Here is a 19875-nt window from a genome sequence, read left to right on the forward strand (position 1 = left end):
TTCAGAAAGCTCTCATTTATTATACTTTTGAATATAACCTCTCATATTTTCTTTCTCTGTATCTTCAGTTTTGTTTTTTTTTTCCTTTTCGTGAACCAGAGCCTGGCATCTGTGTGACTGACTACTCACAGACTGCTTTTCATTCAGACAGAAGGAGGGATAGACAGTGGAGCTGCCCCCGTGCTAAGACAGGGACCTGCCCCTCGCTACCAACACAGATGACCTGCCAGGTGGGCCACTCCTCTGACCTTCCCTAAATTCTTTCTTTTTCTATTTTTAGAAATTTATTTAAGGAAAGAGACAGAGAAACCTGCAGCCCTGCTTCACCACTCGTGAAGCCTTCCCCCTGCAGGTGGGGGCCAGGGGCTGGAACCTTGGTCCTTGTGCCCTGTAATGTGTGCATTAACCAGATGCACCACCGCCTGAGCCCTTTCTATTTTTATTAGTGATTTAATATTGATTTACAAAGTTATAAGATAACAGGGGTATAATTCCACACTGTTCCCACCACCAGAGTTCTGTGTCCCCATTTCCTCCATCGGAAACTGCAGTGGTTCTCCCAAGATCACAGATATGGGCTATTATTTCTATAATTACATCTATATATTTGCCCATTTTTACCTATAGTCCTGCCTTCTCTTCCTTTCTCTCTGTTTAAAATATTTTTTGGGTAGTCAGGAGATGGCTCAGTGGATAAAGCATTGGATTCTCAAGTGTAAGGTCCTGAGTTCAATCCTTGGCAGCACATGTCTCTCTCTCTCTCTCTCTCATCTTTCTCAATAATTAATAAATAAAATATAGTTTTAAATAATAATTTTGGGGCATTATCTTTATTTATTTATTGGATACAGACAGCCAGAAATCAAGAGGGAAGATACTCAGAGGGAGAGAGACAGAGAGACACCTGCAGCCCAGCTTCACCACTCGTGAAGCTTTCCCCCTGCAGGTGGGGACCAGGGACTCGAACCTGGGTCCTTGTGCACTGTGACATGTGCACTCAGCCAGGTGCGCCACCACCCGGCCCTCCTTCTCTCCCTTTCTGGTCACACACACACTACCACGACTTCAGAGCATCCCTCGGTTCATCCTCATCCTATAGACACTTCTGTGCACTGAATTCTAAATTCTCGGGAAGTGGCTTCCAGGGCATGTCTTGTATCCTTAGGAGAATACACCAGTCATCATCCGTGGAGACTTGATTTCAACCATTATATTTTCATTCGCAAAATCTGTTTAGTTCTTTATCGGAACTGCCCTTCTTAATTTTCAGTTTTTCTTCCTCCATTTGTATCTTGAATCAAACAATTATTTTTAGTCTCTATCATATTTATCTGTAAGCCAAATCACTGGGACTTTAACCCTTTTCAGTACCGTTAGCTACTCTCAGTCAAGACCAGCTGTTCCCTGTGAATGCCATGATTCCTTTCTATAAATGCATCCTTTACTTCCTGCGACAAGCATATGTCACATGGCCATGACGTTTCTTTTTATTTCACTAACTTTATTGTTTGTAAAATTATGGCTCAAGAATTTTATATATTTTTTCCAGCTAGGTATTCCCACACTATGCTAGTAATATAACTCCCGTATGAGATTTATCGCTGAGCTATAAGAGGATTTCATTTCCCCTCACAGCTAGAATTCAAATAGAGAAAGTCAAGCTTGGGGCTGGGAGGTGGTGTACTGGGTTGAGCACACATGTTACAGTGCACAAGGACCTGGGTTCCCTCTGCAGGTGGAGACCAGGGATTCGAACCCAGGTACTTGTGCATTGTAACATGTGCACTCAATCAGGTTCACCACCACCCAGCCCCTGGCCAATATTTATATATGCTTTAAACTAACTATATATCTATGTCTATGTCTATTTCTATATCTGTATCTATATCATCTATATCTATATCTATCTCTATATAGCTATCTCTATCTCTATCTCTGTATCTGTATCTATATCATCTATATCTATCTCTCTATCTCTATCTCTGTATCTGTATCTATATCATCTATATCTATCTCTCTATCTCTATCTCTGTATCTGTATCTATATCATCTATATCTATCTCTCTATCTCTATCTCTGTAACTGTATCTATATCATCTATATCTATCTCTCTATCTCTATCTCTGTATCTGTATCTATATCATCTATATCTATCTCTCTATCTCTATCTCTGTATCTGTATCTATATCATCTATATCTATCTCTCTATCTCTATCTCTGTATCTGTATCTATATCATCTATATCTATCTCTCTATCTCTATCTCTGTATCTGTATCTATATCATCTATATCTATCTCTCTATCTCTATCTCTGTATCTGTATCTATATCATCTATATCTATCTCTCTATCTCTATCTCTGTATCTGTATCTATATCATCTATATCTATCTCTCTATCTCTATCTCTGTATCTGTATCTATATCATCTATATCTATCTCTCTATCTCTATCTCTGTTTCTGTATCTATATCATCTATATCTATCTCTCTATCTCTATCTCTGTTTCTGTATCTATATCATCTATATCTATCTCTCTATCTCTATCTCTGTATCTGTATCTATATCATCTATATCTATCTCTCTATCTCTATCTCTGTATCTGTATCTATATCATCTATATCTATCTCTCTATCTCTATCTCTGTATCTGTATCTATATCATCTATATCTATCTCTCTATCTCTATCTCTGTATCTGTATCTATATCATCTATATCTATCTCTCTATCTCTATCTCTGTATCTGTATCTATATCATCTATATCTATCTCTCTATCTCTATCTCTGTATCTGTATCTATATCATCTATATCTATCTCTCTATCTCTATCTCTGTATCTGTATCTATATCATCTATATCTATCTCTCTATCTCTATCTCTGTATCTGTATCTATATCATCTATATCTATCTCTCTATCTCTGTATCTATATCATCTATATCTATCTCTCTATCTCTCTCTCTGTATCTGTATCTATATCATCTATATCTATCTCTCTATCTCTATCTCTGTCTCTGTATCTATATCATCTATATCTATCTCTCTATCTCTATCTCTGTATCTGTATCTATATCATCTATATCTATCTCTCTATCTCTATCTCTGTATCTGTATCTATATCATCTATATCTATCTCTCTATCTCTATCTCTGTATCTGTATCTATATCATCTATATCTATCTCTCTATCTCTATCTCTGTATCTGTATCTATATCATCTATATCTATCTCTATCTCTGTATCTGTATATCATCTATATCTATCTCTCTATCTCTATCTCTGTATCTGTATCTATATCATCTATATCTATCTCTCTATCTCTATCTCTATCTCTGTATCTGTATCTATATCATCTATATCTATCTCTCTATCTCTATCTCTGTATCTGTATCTATATCATCTATATCTCTCTATCTCTATCTCTGTATCTGTATATCATCTATATCTATCTCTCTATCTCTATCTCTGTATCTGTATATCATCTATCTCTATCTCTCTATCTCTATCTCTGTATCTGTATCTATATCATCTATCTCTATCTCTCTATCTCTATCTCTGTATCTGTATCTATATCATCTATCCCTATCTCTCTATCTCTATCTCTGTATCTGTATCTATATCATCTATCCCTATCTCTCTATCTCTATCTCTGTATCTGTATCTATATCATCTATATCTATCTCTCTATCTCTATCTCTGTATCTGTATCTATATCATCTATATCTATCTCTCTATCTCTATCTCTGTATCTGTATCTATATCATCTATATCTATCTCTCTATCTCTATCTCTGTATCTGTATCTATATCATCTATATCTATCTCTCTATCTCTATCTCTGTATCTGTATCTATATCATCTATATCTATCTCTCTATCTCTATCTCTGTATCTGTATCTATATCATCTATATATATCTCTCTATCTCTATCTCTATCTCTGTATCTGTATCTATATCATCTATATCTATCTCTCTATCTCTATCTCTGTATCTGTATCTATATCATCTATATCTATCTCTCTATCTCTATCTCTGTATCTGTATATCATCTATATCTATCTCTCTATCTCTGTATCTGTATCTATATCATCTATATCTATCTCTCTATCTCTATCTCTGTATCTGTATCTATATCATCTATATCTATCTCTCTATCTCTATCTCTGTATCTGTATCTATATCATCTATATCTATCTCTATATCTCTATCTCTGTATCTGTATCTATATCATCTATATCTATCTCTCTATCTCTATCTCTGTATCTGTATATCATCTATATCTATCTCTCTATCTCTATCTCTGTATCTGTATCTATATCATCTACATCTATCTCTCTATCTCTATCTCTGTATCTGTATCTATATCATCTATATCTATCTCTATATATCTATCTCTATCTCTGTATCTGTATCTATATCATCTATATCTATCTCTATATATCTATCTCTATCTCTATATCTGTATCTATATCATCTATATCTATCTCTCTATCTCTATCTCTGTATCTGTATCTATATCATCTATATCTATCTCTCTATCTCTATCTCTGTATTTGTATCTATATCATCTATATCTATCTCTCTATCTCTATCTCTGTATCTGTATCTATATCATCTATATCTATCTCTCTATCTCTATCTCTGTATCTGTATCTATATCATCTATATCTATCTCTCTATCTCTATCTCTGTATCTGTATCTATATCATCTATATCTATCTCTCTATCTCTATCTCTGTATCTGTATCTATATCATCTATATCTATCTCTCTATCTCTATCTCTGTATCTGTATCTATATCATCTATATCTATCTCTCTATCTCTATCTGTATCTATATCATCTATATCTATCTCTCTATCTCTATCTCTGTATCTGTATCTCTATCTCTCTCTATCTCCCTATCTCTCTCTATCTCCCTATCTTTCTCTATCTCTCTCTATCTCTTTCTCTATCTCTCTCTATATCTCTATATATCTCTATATCTCTCTATATATCTAGATCTAGATATAGATATACTAGGGATACAGAGAAAAATACCAGAGCACACACTGCTCATCTCCCGTTTGCAGTGGTGCTTGGGATTGAACCTTGGACCTTGGATCCTGAGACATGAGAGTCTTTTTGCAGAACCATTATGCTGTCTTCCCAGCCCTTGATATTTTATTCTTTTTATAAAAATTATATTTATTTATTTGTTGGACAGAGACAGTCAGAAATTGAGAGGGAAGGGGGTGATGGAGGAGACAGACAGAGAGACAGCTGTAGCCCTGCTTCACCACTCAAGAGGCTTTCCCCCTGCAGGTGGGGACCAGGGATTTGAACCCAGGTCCTGGCATATTGTAAACTGAGTGCTCAACCCGGTGTGCCACCGCCTGGCCCCGATATTTTATTCTTACAGTCAGGAAAATGCAAAGTCTTTCACCAGAGAAGCACATTAGCCAATTGGGGAAAGATGGCCGACCCATTGGCCTGTCTTAATTTCTGTGGTTCTAATCTCTAAACAAGACTTTCTGTGCCAACCACCACTCCACAGGGGCTAAGACCAGAGACCCTGTCACTACAGAAGTTTTAAAACCAGTCTTGCTGGATCCAGGTGCTGCGCCCCTCTCAATCCCTTTAGGCAATGAGTGCAGGACACATTGCCGCACTAGCTTTGTGTCTTCAATTTCAAGTCCTTTCTGGCTTGTAATGACATTTTATTACCATGAGGTGTGCAGCTAGCCCAGCATTCCTGCCTGTTTGTAGATATATGTTCCTTTTACATTTGCATGTCACGTCTCTGGAGTTCTGCATATCTAATCCCAAGTCTGTGTATTTGGTGCATAAAGATTTCAGGACTCATTTCCACCCCTCCTTGGAATATTCTCAAACCCTTTGCCTTCCGTTTCTCTTATGCTTATATGTTGCCTTTGCATATAAAACATTTAGTTTTCTGCTCCTCCTGGATTTCTGTCAGGGCTGCTAGGTTTCCCGTGGTGTGGGATGCAGGGCAGGGGAGGAGGGGGACCACGACTGTGAAAGCTGAAGCTTCTGTGGGGTCAAGGTCTGAGTCTGCTCCCTACCAAAGCCCGGTATGTCCCAGGAATCTTGGCTTGTCTGTGGCTCACTCCCATTCCCACAGTTATTTTAAAAATCTTTCCTTTCTCCTCACTCTTCCTTCTGTATCTTTTCCCTTGACAAACATTTTCAGGGCCATCAGAACAGAACTTTCTCAAATTCTTTCCACCAATCGTATTAACGTATCCACACAATGTCGGAATATAACCCTTCTCTACTTCTTCCTATTACAAGGAAGGAAGTTCCCTCTTCCTCTCTAAGTCCAATGACCATCAAAGCCTGGATACTTCTGAACAGAAAAGAGGAACTCTATTAATAATTATTCTGGGATGACAGGTGTAACTCTGGGCAAGTGGGGACATATGGCCACCCCCAGCCCTTGCTCCACTTGCCTTGAATATGTCACTTTTGCCACCTCCACACATAGGTTCTTTTGAAGGTTCCCCCCTACCTCTTTCTTGTTAAAAGTTTCTTCTTTCTGGGCTCCTTCTCATTCAGAAGTTTAATATTTTCATTTTTAAAAATATAAATATTGTGTTGGCAGAGGAAGAGGCCAGGAGTGGGGGTGCTGTGAGGACACCTGTCAGGGAAGATGAATGACTGTACATGTCTGACAACTGTCTCCTGAGCCACTATTTCTCCTGATAAAGTTGTGTTTTCAGAAAGAGAAATCTGTGACCACACACCTACAGACCTCACATTGTCTCCACTACTATTTACCTTTCTGCTTTCCCTTTGCTCTGCCAAAGTTTTTGGAAAAAGTCTGGTCTCGGTGTCTTTCTTCTCATTAATTCCCATGCTATATTACTTACAGAATGTTGGCTTCTCTCGTCTCTGTGCTGACACAGCTGGTGATGACACCACACACAACTGCTGTCCCCATACAGAAACAGCACACCTAGCACTGCCCACTCGGAGAGAACGCTGGTCTGTGCAGCCTTGTTTGACCTTGCTGTGTCTTGGCTTTCCAAAACAAAACAGTGACTGGATCTTGCTTACAGACTGGTAGTGAGAATTAAATAGAAGATTGCACAGCAAGGATCTTGCATGTTAAAATATTGTTCATGCCTCAGGCCAGAAAGATATGTCAGTGGGGAGGGAGCATGCTTCAAGGCACAAATCAGCAGGTAAGAGCCTTAGTTCCACAAAGGAGTTTCTGTGCACCAGGGGTACCTCTGGAGCTGTGAAGTGTCTGTCTGTCTACTATCTATCTATCTATCTATCTATCTATCACCTATCAATCATCTATCTACCTATCAATGATCTATAATCTATCTTTCTATCTACCTATCATCTATCATCTCTATCTCTTTCTCTTTCTCTCTCTCACTCATCAGATTAGAATGATAGTCATGTGTGGCCATGCTTGAGTTAAGTGCTTCCAACAATAATTATGTATGTTACCCTTTGAATCTCTAATGACAAGACAGAAGGCTGACTATTTGACTTGCCATCCTAGAGAAGGAGTCATCTAGGGTGACAACTGAAAAGGAACTTGACTTTTGTGTAGGAGAACATTTTCTGTGGCAGATTAAGATTCTGTGACTTCATCGCCCTACATTTGCAGCCAGACAAGCTGTTGTCCTCAGCACTTGCAGGGCAGGGCAGGCCGGGCTCTCTGCTCTCCTCGTGCACGTGAGTGTGTGTGTGATCACAGTACCTGAGCATGAAGTGACAGGACAGCATCCTCACTCCATTTTGCTCGGTCTCACGATCTCATTTACTTACACACAGCTCAGGGGCTCTTCCCATTGCTTTTTCAACACTTCTGGGACATACATGAACTTGGCCCTTTCTTAAGTAGATCATGCCTGCATTATAGTTGTGGAAATGCTTCCAGTTTTTATTTAAATGGAATTAAGTTTTCAGCACATTAAGAGGCAGAACCTGACTGCTGCTGTTTGTTGGGACAGTAGTAAATTGACTTATGTGGCTGGTCAAGTGCTTGTTGCGAATGAGCATGGGGTGCAAAGACTGTCATGTGTTCTCATTGCTGTGTCCTGCTTTCATAGGATCCAGAAGGATCAATTTATCTACCGGTAGATTCTTTAAATGTTATGAGTTCTCAGTACTAGAAAGTTTAATAATATTTCTAACACATCTAGCAGATAAACCAGTGAACATGGCCACTTGAATGTCGGGAAGAAAGAAAATCATGATTGATTTCACTGGTAATACAACATTCAATGGCAGGGCAAGGCCAACTGTAACTGGAGGCCAATGAACTAAGACGTGTAGCAATTGTCCTCTAGTCAGAGCTGGTTTTATGTTTAAGAAAATAATATAAAATTGTATCTTGAAAAAGAATATCTGTGTTCTGATTTGCTGAGTTAGTTGATTATAAATAAATGTTTAAGTGAAAACATTTGGTGAAGTAACAGATCTAGAACCAGGTTTGGTTGTATGCTTTGAGTCTTTTATTTCTCTCAACACCAGCCCTTTGCAACAAAATCTTAAATTAAAAAAAAACAAAACTGTTGGGAACATGTGTGAGCCTGATAGAGCTTAGGGAGAACCACCCCCATCTTTGGATGGAGGTCTGAGAAGATAACCTCTTGGTAAGTCTCTCTCAACCGAGGTGAGCATAAGGGGGGAAACTCAGACTTGGTTCTTTCCTTCTTGACTCTCAGGCCCACAGATACCCCAGTACTTCCCTCCATTAACTGCAGGCCACATGGCCACAGATTCACTCATTCAAAGTCACCTTCTGATCACAGAAGAACACACCTTATCACACAATTCATCACACACCTCAGACCCCAGACAAGAGAGATTCCAAACTATATGGCCTTTTGATATCCATCTTTTCTCTGTCTCACCCTATGGGTTTAACCCCTATGCTTCTCTCAAATACCTTTGGATAATTAAGTTGCTTGTGTTATGGAAAATAACTGTCTTGTATCTCATCAATTCCTGTCATACCAACCCCCTACCTTAGGGGCATGCTGACTGTTAAGAAACCTGTAATTTCTGTCATATTGCAACAATAATTACCTCCATTGCTTTTCTATTTAACTCATGTCAATTTTGCTAATAAATGGACTCTAGGATTCTGGGACTCGAAGGACTCAGATTCTAGATTCACAAATAAGAGTCCCCTGGTGTCTTTTACTTCGTGTCACCCCTGTCGTGAGCGAGAAAGAACCATCCCATTACCTTTCCCCTGGAGGACACCCTGACGGAGAAGGAGGGAGACACCCCGAAATCTGGCGCCCATAGCGTGGGGCAGAATTTCCCGACCCCAAGCACCCGGTTGAAAAAAATGCTGGCCCAACCGTAGAGGATTGGGACCGTGACTCCAGGAAATCAAGAAGCAGTACCAAAGTACATTGGAAGGTAACCCCGAGGCTCTCGTTTGAGTCCCTGTGATCTTTCTCTCCTTCTCCCTATCCTTCAAGCTCCAGGGAAGCTCGTGGAGTGGACGCAGAGAAGGAACCTCAGCAGATCAGAACCCTGGCCAGGCTCTGAGAAACTGAGTGTCCTTCCCCTGTTTAATCTTAAATGAGTCTGACCTAATTTTTTCCTCTCCCACTTTTGTGGCATTTTATTCTATACCCTCTCCTAATTTCTGAGTCAATCAGACATTAAAGTGGACCTAGGCATGGTCTTAAAACTTCTATTTACTGCTTAAAAGGAAAACGCAAAAGATAAAGCTTTTTTGTGACAGCCAGAGCCCTCAGAAAACGATTAAACCAGTTCTGAGTGAGATATTACCTGGCTAGCAAGTTATTCTTTAAAGAAAGAAAAATCAGTCAAACAAGACGGTCTCTTTAACTTAAAGGTTATTAGAGAACCAGCACACACTTTTGATAGCAATTTAATGATTTGTTTCTTTAAAAATCCAAAATGTACCTTAGCCCAGAAAATAAATTTCCAACATTTTTTTCTAGGCGTGGTGGTAAACTAAACCCGCCTGTTCCATCCGTGCAGCCAATCACATCACAGAGCTCCTGCTCCACAGATTGGAAAAGACTGCAGTCAATCATTCCTCTAGCCACACATGCCCCTCCTGGGGTCGGGGTGGGAGGGGAGTGGCTGTGAGCTAAGGAAAAAAATTTTTTCACCAAGAATGTCTGTTCTAAATTTGTGTGCTAACTTTGTTTTCACTAATGTGTGTTAACCCTCTGAAATAACTAGATTTTGTTTTAAGTTTTAAATAAGATTTAGTTAAGCTGAATGTGATTTTAAAGATCCTGACTTGTAGAGTTGGCACACCTTTACCGGACTAAAATATAAGACAGTTTCATCCTTCTGATAGCTAATATCAGCATCAATTCATTAGTTAAAAGATTTTCTGAGATCTCTAGGCATGGTAAAATGCCTCTACAGTCTCTCTCACTCTTGTGAGAATTGTAAACCTTAACAGCACCCCAATACCAACTGCTACTGTTTGTTATTTGTTAATTCCATGCTTGAACTGGCTTTCTAATAACCCAGTCAGTGTAGAGCAGTGGCCTTGCCAGGAATAAAGGGTTAAACATGATATTCCTAGCCTGATAAAAAAATTTTTTATTCGGTAGATGTGATTCAACAAAATTATTTAGTCTAATATTGTCATCTAAAATAAATGTAACAGTAAAAAATTATTTTTAAACATTTAAGCCATGAGGTTTATCTTAGCTTTTTAAGTGAAAGATCAATTAAGTTGTGTACCTACCCTTGTTTATAGCTGCCCTAAGGGTGTGATAAGCTTTGTGATAAACAAAGATTCTAACAAACTGAGTTTAAAATTGTTTAAGTGATTAAAAAAAATAGTAAGCATTTTATCATGTCAACACATTAGGTATTGACTTTCTATAACATACTGGTATATTTTAATAAAGAGCCTTCTAAAATCATATGAAGGAACTCAAGCCAATTCTAACCATTAAACTTCTAACTTGGTACACATTATTTTCTCTTAAGTAAATAATTATAGGTACAATCTACAGATGAAGAACCAACTGCTCATATGGTAAGATTTAAAGATAAACATTTTTCTTTTTTATTTATGGGTGTGTGATGACTCCTAAAGTCACTCATATCCTAAATTATTTTTTCTTCATTTTTTTACAAGCGTCTTAAATTTTAACGCTTGACCTGCCATAGTGAGAGCACTTTACTGGCTCCTGCTTTGTTTAATTAAGATCCTGCTATTCAGAATTTGAAGACTAATCCCCATTGATAAAAGCCAGTGCTCTCTGGCAGATTGATTTAACTCACCTGCCCATGTTTGGTAAACAATTTTTTTCTCAATTGGTACTTTTTCTAAATTTATGTGGGCTACAGCTCAAACAAGAAAAACTATAACCCTTAAGCTCAATTAATAAAAAAAGAAGGGGAATGCACCCCCCAGTATTCAGTTGGCTAAAGTATCAATGAAGTAACTTTACTAAACCTTCTTAATATTTACAGAAATTTGAATTGTCCATTTATTATATCTCATTGACAAAGCCACCCAATTTATAGAGACACATAGTCATAGAGACACTTTTTTTTTCTTTTTTCGTTTTTCAATGCTGGAATGTTTGTTTTCCTTTTATTATGGTGGATGACATTACCACTCTTGGAAAATCTACAGAGTCCCTGTTGGCAAGTCCTTATCATTAAAGGACACCATGCCAGTATATACTCTAGCTAACCTCACTAGCCTACTCAATTCCATTTCTGCTGACCTAATTTTCGTGTCAGTTTTTCTCTACCTGGTCCTTGCCTCCTAGTTTTTCTTATTCCACAGCTGACCCTCTATGAAGAAGAAGAATTTCATCAGCTGGCGCGGACCCACCAGAGGACCAGACGTGCTGTTTCTTCCCCTGGACATCACATCAACTGACCGCTTCCCTTGGAATTGCTGCTGGAGCTTTGGGACAATCTCTCTATGCTGCTGGACACATTGAAAATCAGCTCCAACAGTCCATTGACTTTATCTCTGACAGCTTGGAATCTCTCCAGAGACAGATAAATTCCCTTGCCAAGGTGGTACTCCAGAACCGTCGTGGTTTGGACTTAATATATGCAGAACGGGGTGGTCTTTGCCTAGCATTGCAGGAAGAATGTTGTTTTTTTTGTAAATGAAATTAGATTAGTAAAACCGAAATGTTAATATCTTGCACAAACTTAGCTGTGATATTAAGAATTCCTTTTCCTCTTTCGCTACTAACTCCTGGTTCTCTTCTCCTTTAACTACTTGGCTTCTGCCTCTCCTAGGCCCTTTGCTAGCTATGGTAGCTCTATCGCTGATTATCCCTTGCCTCATTCAATTCCTCAAGAAACGCATACATGACATAATTAATGTTACAGTACAGAGAGTCTCAGTTCACCCTTACACTCGTATTCCTTTAGAGGAAAGAAATGCTCTAACTGACATTGATCCATAAACTCTGTTCATTAATTAAAGAAATTAGGAGGAGATGTTGGGAACATGTGTGAGCCTGATAGAGCTTAGGGAGAACCACCCCCATCTTTGGATGGAGGTCTGAGAAGATAAGCTCTTGGTAAGTCTCTCTCAACTGAGGTGAGCATAAGGGGGGGAAACTCAGACTTGGTTCTTTCCTTCTTGACTCTCAGGCCCACAGATACCCCAGTACTTCCCTCCATTAACTGCAGGCTACATGGCCACAGATTCACTCATTCAAAGTCACCTTCTGATCACAGAAGAACACACCTTATCACACACTTCATCACACACCTCAGACCCCAGACAAGAGAAATGCCAAACTCTATGGCCTTTTGATATCCATCTTCTCTCTGTCTCACCCTTCTGGTTTAACCCCTATGCTTCTCTCAAATACCTTTGGATAATTAAGTTGCTTGTGTTATGGAAAATAACTGTCTTGTATCTCATCAATTCCTGTCATACCAACCCCCTGCCTTAGGGGCATGCTGACTGTTAAGAAACCTGTAATTTCTGTCATATTGCAACAATAATTACCTCCATTGCTTTTCTAATTAACTCATGTCAATTTTGCTAATAAACGGACTCTAGGATTCTGGGACTCGAAGGACTCAGATTTTAGATTCATGCTAAGAGTCCCCTGGTGTCTTTTACTTCGTGTCACCCCTGTTGTGAGCGAGAAAGAACCAGCCCGTTACCTTTCCCCTGGAGGACACCCTGACGGAGAAGGAGGGAGACACCCCGAAACAAAACTTAAGTTTAACCAGCTGCACCACTGCCCAGCCCCCATTATGTGTTTGTTATTAAAAGAAAAAAAAAGTAATGTCTTCAAATTTTTAAATAGGAAAGAATTTGTCCTACTATTGTACTATTATAGTGAATCTAGTGGGGGTAGATGGCATGATGGTTATGCAAAGAGACACTCAAGCCTCAGGCTCCCAAGTCCCAGGTTCAGTTCCTCACACCATCATACACCAGAGCTGAGCAGTGCTCTGGTAGGGGAAAAAAAAAAAAGCTTTCTCATGAATCTCGTGTTTTGTCCAAAAACACCTGTGACTTGTGGTGATAGAATATGACATTGTTACTAGTGGACTTTGTCTCCTTTCTCTTTTGTTGGTCTTGACTCTGTGACCTAAAGTCTGAAGTAGCTGAGGGAGAGACACTACGTCCAGTTCTGCTTCTGCAAGCCCAAGTGCGCCCTGCACGTCCAAAGGCGCAGCCTCTGCTGGCCACAGGGGGAGGAGAGACAAGTCCTTACCTTCAACCTCCAATGTCACCAGCTTGGAATACGCTGTCCCAAGGCTGTTTTTGGCCACACAGCGGTAATGCCCTGCATCTTCTTTTTGTACATTGTGGATCCTTAAACTCCCAGATTCAAGAACTGCGATGCGGGAGTTGTCCTAACAAGAAAAGGAATATGAGTGTCAACTATCACGGCTCTCCCAAGAAGACATTGCTCCACTGCACCCAGACCACCATCGTCATCACCCAAAACAAGAACTTCACATTTGCTTTGGCATGTTATATAGAACACACACTATTAAATAAGATGAACTAAATTCACTGAACAACGACTCCATTTTTATTTTATTCTATCGCATGGGACACCAAAAATTTGATTCCTTAGAAGTCGTAACTATCAGCATTTACATCAAAGGCACTATGCTCTCCACCACAGTCTACTCCTGTGACACACAACGGCCTCCTCTCCTTGACTCCTCCCCCCACCTCCCACTGCCATCTGGTCCTTCAAGTGGGATGTGCACCAGTCTTTATAACTAAGGGGAGTTAAGGAATCACACAAATCACCACAGGACATTCAATGTGTTTACTTACATAAAACAAAGATAACCAACATTGTACTTTATGTAGACTATCTGACATGTGTCTTTCCCTAAGTCGCTCCCCCCAGGTCATCTGAGCCTAGTAAGATAAAGAGCATCACGCCTGTGGCCTTGCTGAGTAGTAGGAATCATAAAGATGGGAGCAAACCCTGAGGGGTCATTGCAGTCAGTGGTCAAAGTTCAGGAACCGGTGGCAGCACCAACACTAGAGCACACCTGTTCGCAGGTTCAGGTCTTTGGGGGCCACTTGCAGAGGCCAGCTTCCTTCAGGAGCTGCAGAGAGTGATGCAGTAGTCTCTCTCCCCCCCCTCTTGTGAGGGTTTAAAATGGGTAGAGGAGTAATCCAAGGTAAATTGGTACAGGTGTAATCCAGGGGAAATGGGTACAGCTGTAATCCAGGGGAAATGGGTACAGCTGTAATCCAGGGGAAATGGGTACAGCTGTAATCCAGGAGAAATGGGTACAGGAGTAATCAAGGGGCCATCGTATAGGTGTAATCAAGGGGAAATGGGGACAGGTGTAATCAAGGGGCGATGGTATAGGTGTAATCAAGGGGAAATGGGGACAGGTGTAATCAAGGGGCAATGGTATAGGTGTAATCAAGGGGAAATGGGGACAGGTGTATAACCCAGAGGAAATAGTGGGAATACTTCAGGGAAAGATCCAGATGTTGGTTAGGCACCAGATCAATTTAACAGTTAAAAATCAACCAAACCTACTGCTAACTTTCTGCTTCTGTTAACCCTGCCACTTTCAGTAAGGAAGAATGCTTGTTTCTGGGAAAATAAGATGTTTTCGTACCAAGCTCTAACAGCCCCCCCCCACATTCATTATATTTCAGGTAAACAAGCCAAGTCCTGGAAACTGGCAAATATTGCATGTAACCAGTGCTGGCATATGCTGCAAAAGGATAAAAAGATGACTCCTAACTGTACTTATCGCTCAGCCTTTGAGTAGCTGCACTGTGAGTCTTCATTGGGCTGGACTCCGAGCTGAGGAGGCTTAAATAAAATTCACACTTGGTGTTCCTCTCCTCTGCTCTCCATTGTCTACCAAAGTATACCAAAGGAGACCACCTGGGACCCCAACAAGGCAGAACTAGAACGACTTCAGGAACCCACCAAATCAGCAGTGAGTGCAAACACATGTGGCTCCTGGACAGAGAGGAGTCTAGGGAGAGATTAAGTGGCTGGAAATAGTCCAGAAGTTTACCAATTGAACAACACCTCCAGTCTGTTTCACCAACAAAAAGATGGCTGAAGGGAGGAGAGGACTCACCTGAGACTCATCAAATGCAACTGTGGGTCTCCATTGCTACTGCCCTTAGAATCTGGAGCAACGGCAGGGAGGCCCTGTGCTGACACCAGGGGACAGAGAACTAGCCAGGAAAATCAGGAGAAGACCTATACCAGGTGGCCTAGCAGTGGGGTTGTGAGAGTCTCTTTGCATAACCACTGGATTATCTCTGCACCACCCTGCTTTATCTCTGGGTCAGGAGTCAGTGATTAAGCTAAGAAGACTACCTATAGTTTAAAAGCCCTCAGGCTCCCATACCCTACAGTGAAGAAAAAAAAAATTAAGGGGATTTTAAGACACTGATATCCAACTCAGGGATTAAAATACTATTGAAACAACTGTCAATTTCCACAACTGTGAACATTTTAATTACTTTACTTAGACACAAGTCAATCCAGGCGAGAGTGATCACTAATTTGAAAAGTACTGAGATAGGGACCTCAAAACATACTATATAAAATGGTTAAACCAACAAGAAACCAACAAGAAGAAATATTGGAGAAATGAACCAGGACAAGAATCCAGCTAAAATCCCCCCCAAAGGTTGAAGCACAAAATTATGATGTCATACTTCAGGACAAAATAGCTGAGAACTTCTCTAGTCTAGACAATATCAAAGACATAAATATTCAAGAAGTGCACAGGGTCCCAAACAGAATTACCCAGACTTAAAGACACCAAGACACATCATATTGAGAATGGAAAGGAATAATGATAAAGAAAGGATCCTGAAGGCTGCAAGAGAAAAACAAAGAGTCACCTACAGAGGAAAACCCATAAGATTAGCAGCAAACTCCTCCACACAAGCATTACAGGTCAGAAGAGAATGGCAAGGTATCTATTGTTGGGAACATGTGTGAGCCTGATAGAGCTTAGGGAGAACCACCCCCATCTTTGGATGGAGGTCTGAGAAGATAACCTCTTGGTAAGTCTCTCTCAACTGAGGTGAGCATAAGGGGGGAAACTCAGACTTGGTTCTTTCCTTCTTGACTCTCAGGCCCACAGATACCCCAGTACTTCCCTCCATTAACTGCAGGCCACATGGCCACAGAGTCACTCATTCAAAGTCACCTTCTGATCACAGAAGAACACACCTTATCACACACTTCATCACACACCTCAGACCCCAGACAAGAGAGATTCCAAACTATATGGCCTTTTGATATTCATCTTCTCTCTGCCTCACCCTACAGGTTTAACCCCTATGCTTCTCTCAAATACCTTTGGATAATTAAGTTGCTTGTGTTATGGAAAATAACTGTCTTGTATCTCATCAATTCCTGTCATACCAACCCCCTACCTTAGGGGCATGCTGACTGTTAAGAAACCTGTAATTTCTGTCATATTGCAACAATAATTACCTCCATTGCTTTTCTATTTAACTCATGTCAATTTTGCTAATAAACGGACTCTAGGATTCTGGGACTCGAAGGACTCAGATTCTAGATTCACGCTAAGAGTCCCCTGGTGTCTTTTACTTCGTGTCACCCCTGTCATGAGCGAGAAAGAACCAGCCCATTACCTTTCCTCTGGAGGACACCCTGCCAGAGAAGGAGGGAGACACCCCGAAATCTGGCGCCCACAGTGTGGGGCAGAATTTACCGACCTCAAGAGGAAAATCGGCCCATCAGGCATCAGCCTTCACCCAGTTGAAAAACGCTGGCCCAACTGAGGGGATCAGGACCATGGCTTCAGGAAATCAAGAAGATATAGCGAAGCACATCGGAAAGGTAACCCCAAGGCTCTCATTTGAGTCCCTGTGATCTTTCTCTCCTTCTCCCTATCTTTTCACACTCCAGGGAAGCTCGTGGAGAGGATACAGAGGGAGAACCTCAGTGGAACAGAACCCTGGCCAGGCTCTGAGAAACTGAGTATTCTTCCCCCATTGAATCTTAAGAGGTCTGACCTAATCTTTCCTCCTATCCAAATTTTGTAACATTTGCTCTAGACCCTCACCTAATTTCTGAGCTAAATTGACATGGGGAATTTTTTTTCAACCCAGGAGGAACCTCCAATTAAGTGCTTTCGAGACTTGTTAGCTACCAGAGCGTTAAAGCTATCAAAGAAACAGGCCCTACGATTTTGGAATGTGGTGATTCATGTAGCCCCCTGGTTTAGGAAAGAGCATATCTATGACCCAGAGTCATGGGCCTGTGTGGCATATTTAGCCCGCAAGGAGGAAGCTGAAGGATTAAGAGAACTAGATGTTCAGTTCCTGGCAATCATTGCTGCATTAAAACAGTGCGCGGCATCTGCTAAGGAACCAGAGAAAAGGGACAGCTCTCCCTCAGCCAAGTCGCTGGAGGGCGGGGCCACTCTGGCACCCCCAGTGCAAGTCTTAAAGGAATTGAAAGGATCAGATACTAAAAAAGAGGCTAGCCTTGAGACTGCTATTCAGGAATTAAGGGATCAGGTTGCTCTCTTGGCTAAGTCTAAGCTTTTTTCTCCAGAAAGGGCAGAATCTGAAGAATCTGTTCTGCAGTTTCCATCTCTCCCTCCACCATTCTCTGCACCTTCCTCTCCACCTCCGCCTCCTCCTCAGATACCCCTGCCCTTCCCTGCATGGACCAGGCCACCATCTCCGGTGTTGCCCCCTGGACCACAGGCATTATTTTTGCCTGTATCACCGCCTTGGGCAGTAACAGAGCCAGCTCCGAAGGCACAGGCACCTCCGATTCAGCCGCCATGTCAGTCACCGCCGGCTGCACCCAGTGCGCAGTTAGAGGCGCCCACGGCTTCAATGCCATCACTGCCACAACCCAGTGTGCAGTTAGAGGCGCCCACGGCTTCATTGCCATCACTGCCACAACCTGTACAGTTCCCACAAGCGCCGCCGCCCTCGGCACAACAGACGCTATCGCCCCCGCCAGTGATTCTGGCTGTGCCAGAGCCGCAGGACATGCCAGTAAATGAAAGGCAGCTGCGGGATCCACAGCCACCTGCACAGACCCTGTGCACCGCCCTTCTCCCTCCTCTTCCTGCTCCAACTACCTCACTGCTCCCTGTCGCTCCAAAAGTGGCTATGACAGACTCTGAACGCTTATGCCAGCTAAGAGATCAGTTTTCCCCAGGACAGCTTAGTGTGTACCCTGTAAATTTGGTCCCAAACAGGCAGAAACCTAGCTCCTGGTACCCCTATGCAGTTTCTGATTTAAAAGAACTCAAAATCGCTATTCGGGAAGACGGGATTCATTCCCCTTGGACAAAGTCTATTCTCCAGGGTTATCTACAAAGTTTAAATACACCCCAAGATTGGAGAGATATTATGAGAGCTGTACTGCCTAGCCCACTTTTTCTCCAGTGGGAAGCATTTTTTCGGGATGAGTGTTTGCAGCAAGCCCGTAGAAATACTGAAGGGCAGCCAGATTGGAATTTCGATGCATTATTTGGCACAGGCTGCTTGAGCACCGGAATTCTTCAGGCAGAGGCCAGGTTTCCACCCGGTTACTTTGACCAGGTGCGCCTCTGCGCAATGCAGGCATGGGACCGATTAACACCGCCTACAGGCGAGAGCCCTGCCCCTATACTTAGCCTATGCCAGGAATGAGACGAGTCTTTAAGTAAGTTTATCACCAGAGTACAGGCCAGCCTAGAGAGAAAAATTTCTGATCCAAATGCCCGTCAGTTATTATTAAAAACTATAGTATGGGAAGGAATGCTTCCAGACTTCCGTCAAGCATGTTTGTCTCTAAAAAATGAGACCCCAAGTCAGTGGATTTTAGCCACTCAAGAGATAGGGTCCAGCACTCACCAGGCCACCACTTTGGTGCAAGCTTTTGCAGCTGCCCTAGATAAACAGAAGGGAGCCTGCTTTCAGTGCGGTCGTGAGGGGGCACTGGCGTAACCAGTGTTTTAAAGGCAAACAGGGACCCCGCACCCCATCTGGCAACCAGAAAGCTAAGACACTTTGTTCTCGGTGCCAGAAGGGCTATCATCAGAGAAAAGAGTGTCGTTCTAAAATGCATAAAGATGGCACACCTTTACCAGACTTTGACAAAGATTTAAACTAGATTTGGGGCAACCCTTAGCCCCTGAAAGAGGGAAAGATACGGAAATAATAAAATGCTCTGTAGATATCACGCCTCCATCCAGCCAGGGAGCCTGTCCGCTGCCCCCTGCACTGCTCCCTGCTGAGCATAGGGGAGAGCACCCAGTCCACGAGAGGACCCAGGATAAAGATAGCCAGCTGAAAAGGGTAGGTGCTAGTCCAGAGCCAGAAGTATTGTGGACTACCCCTGTTATTGAACGAGGTCACCCAATTATGACACTCCTGATTGACAAAAAACCTTTTAAATGTCTGATTGATACC

General features: G+C 41.5%; 1 protein-coding gene across 2 annotated transcripts in view; it reads right to left on the minus strand.

The window, feature by feature from the left end:
- MUSK (muscle associated receptor tyrosine kinase) overlaps nt 1-19875 on the minus strand; it is a 158600-nt gene that overhangs the window by 109736 nt on the left and 28989 nt on the right. For both annotated transcript variants that reach the window (XM_060199015.1, XM_060199014.1), the window contains exon 5: nt 13685-13826. In XM_060199015.1, the coding sequence (XP_060054998.1) occupies nt 13685-13826 (142 nt within the window). The remainder of the gene's footprint in view (nt 1-13684; nt 13827-19875) is intronic.

The sequence above is a fragment of the Erinaceus europaeus genome, chromosome 10, assembly GCF_950295315.1.
Source record: "Erinaceus europaeus chromosome 10, mEriEur2.1, whole genome shotgun sequence".
Classification (NCBI taxonomy): Eukaryota; Metazoa; Chordata; class Mammalia; order Eulipotyphla; family Erinaceidae; genus Erinaceus; species Erinaceus europaeus.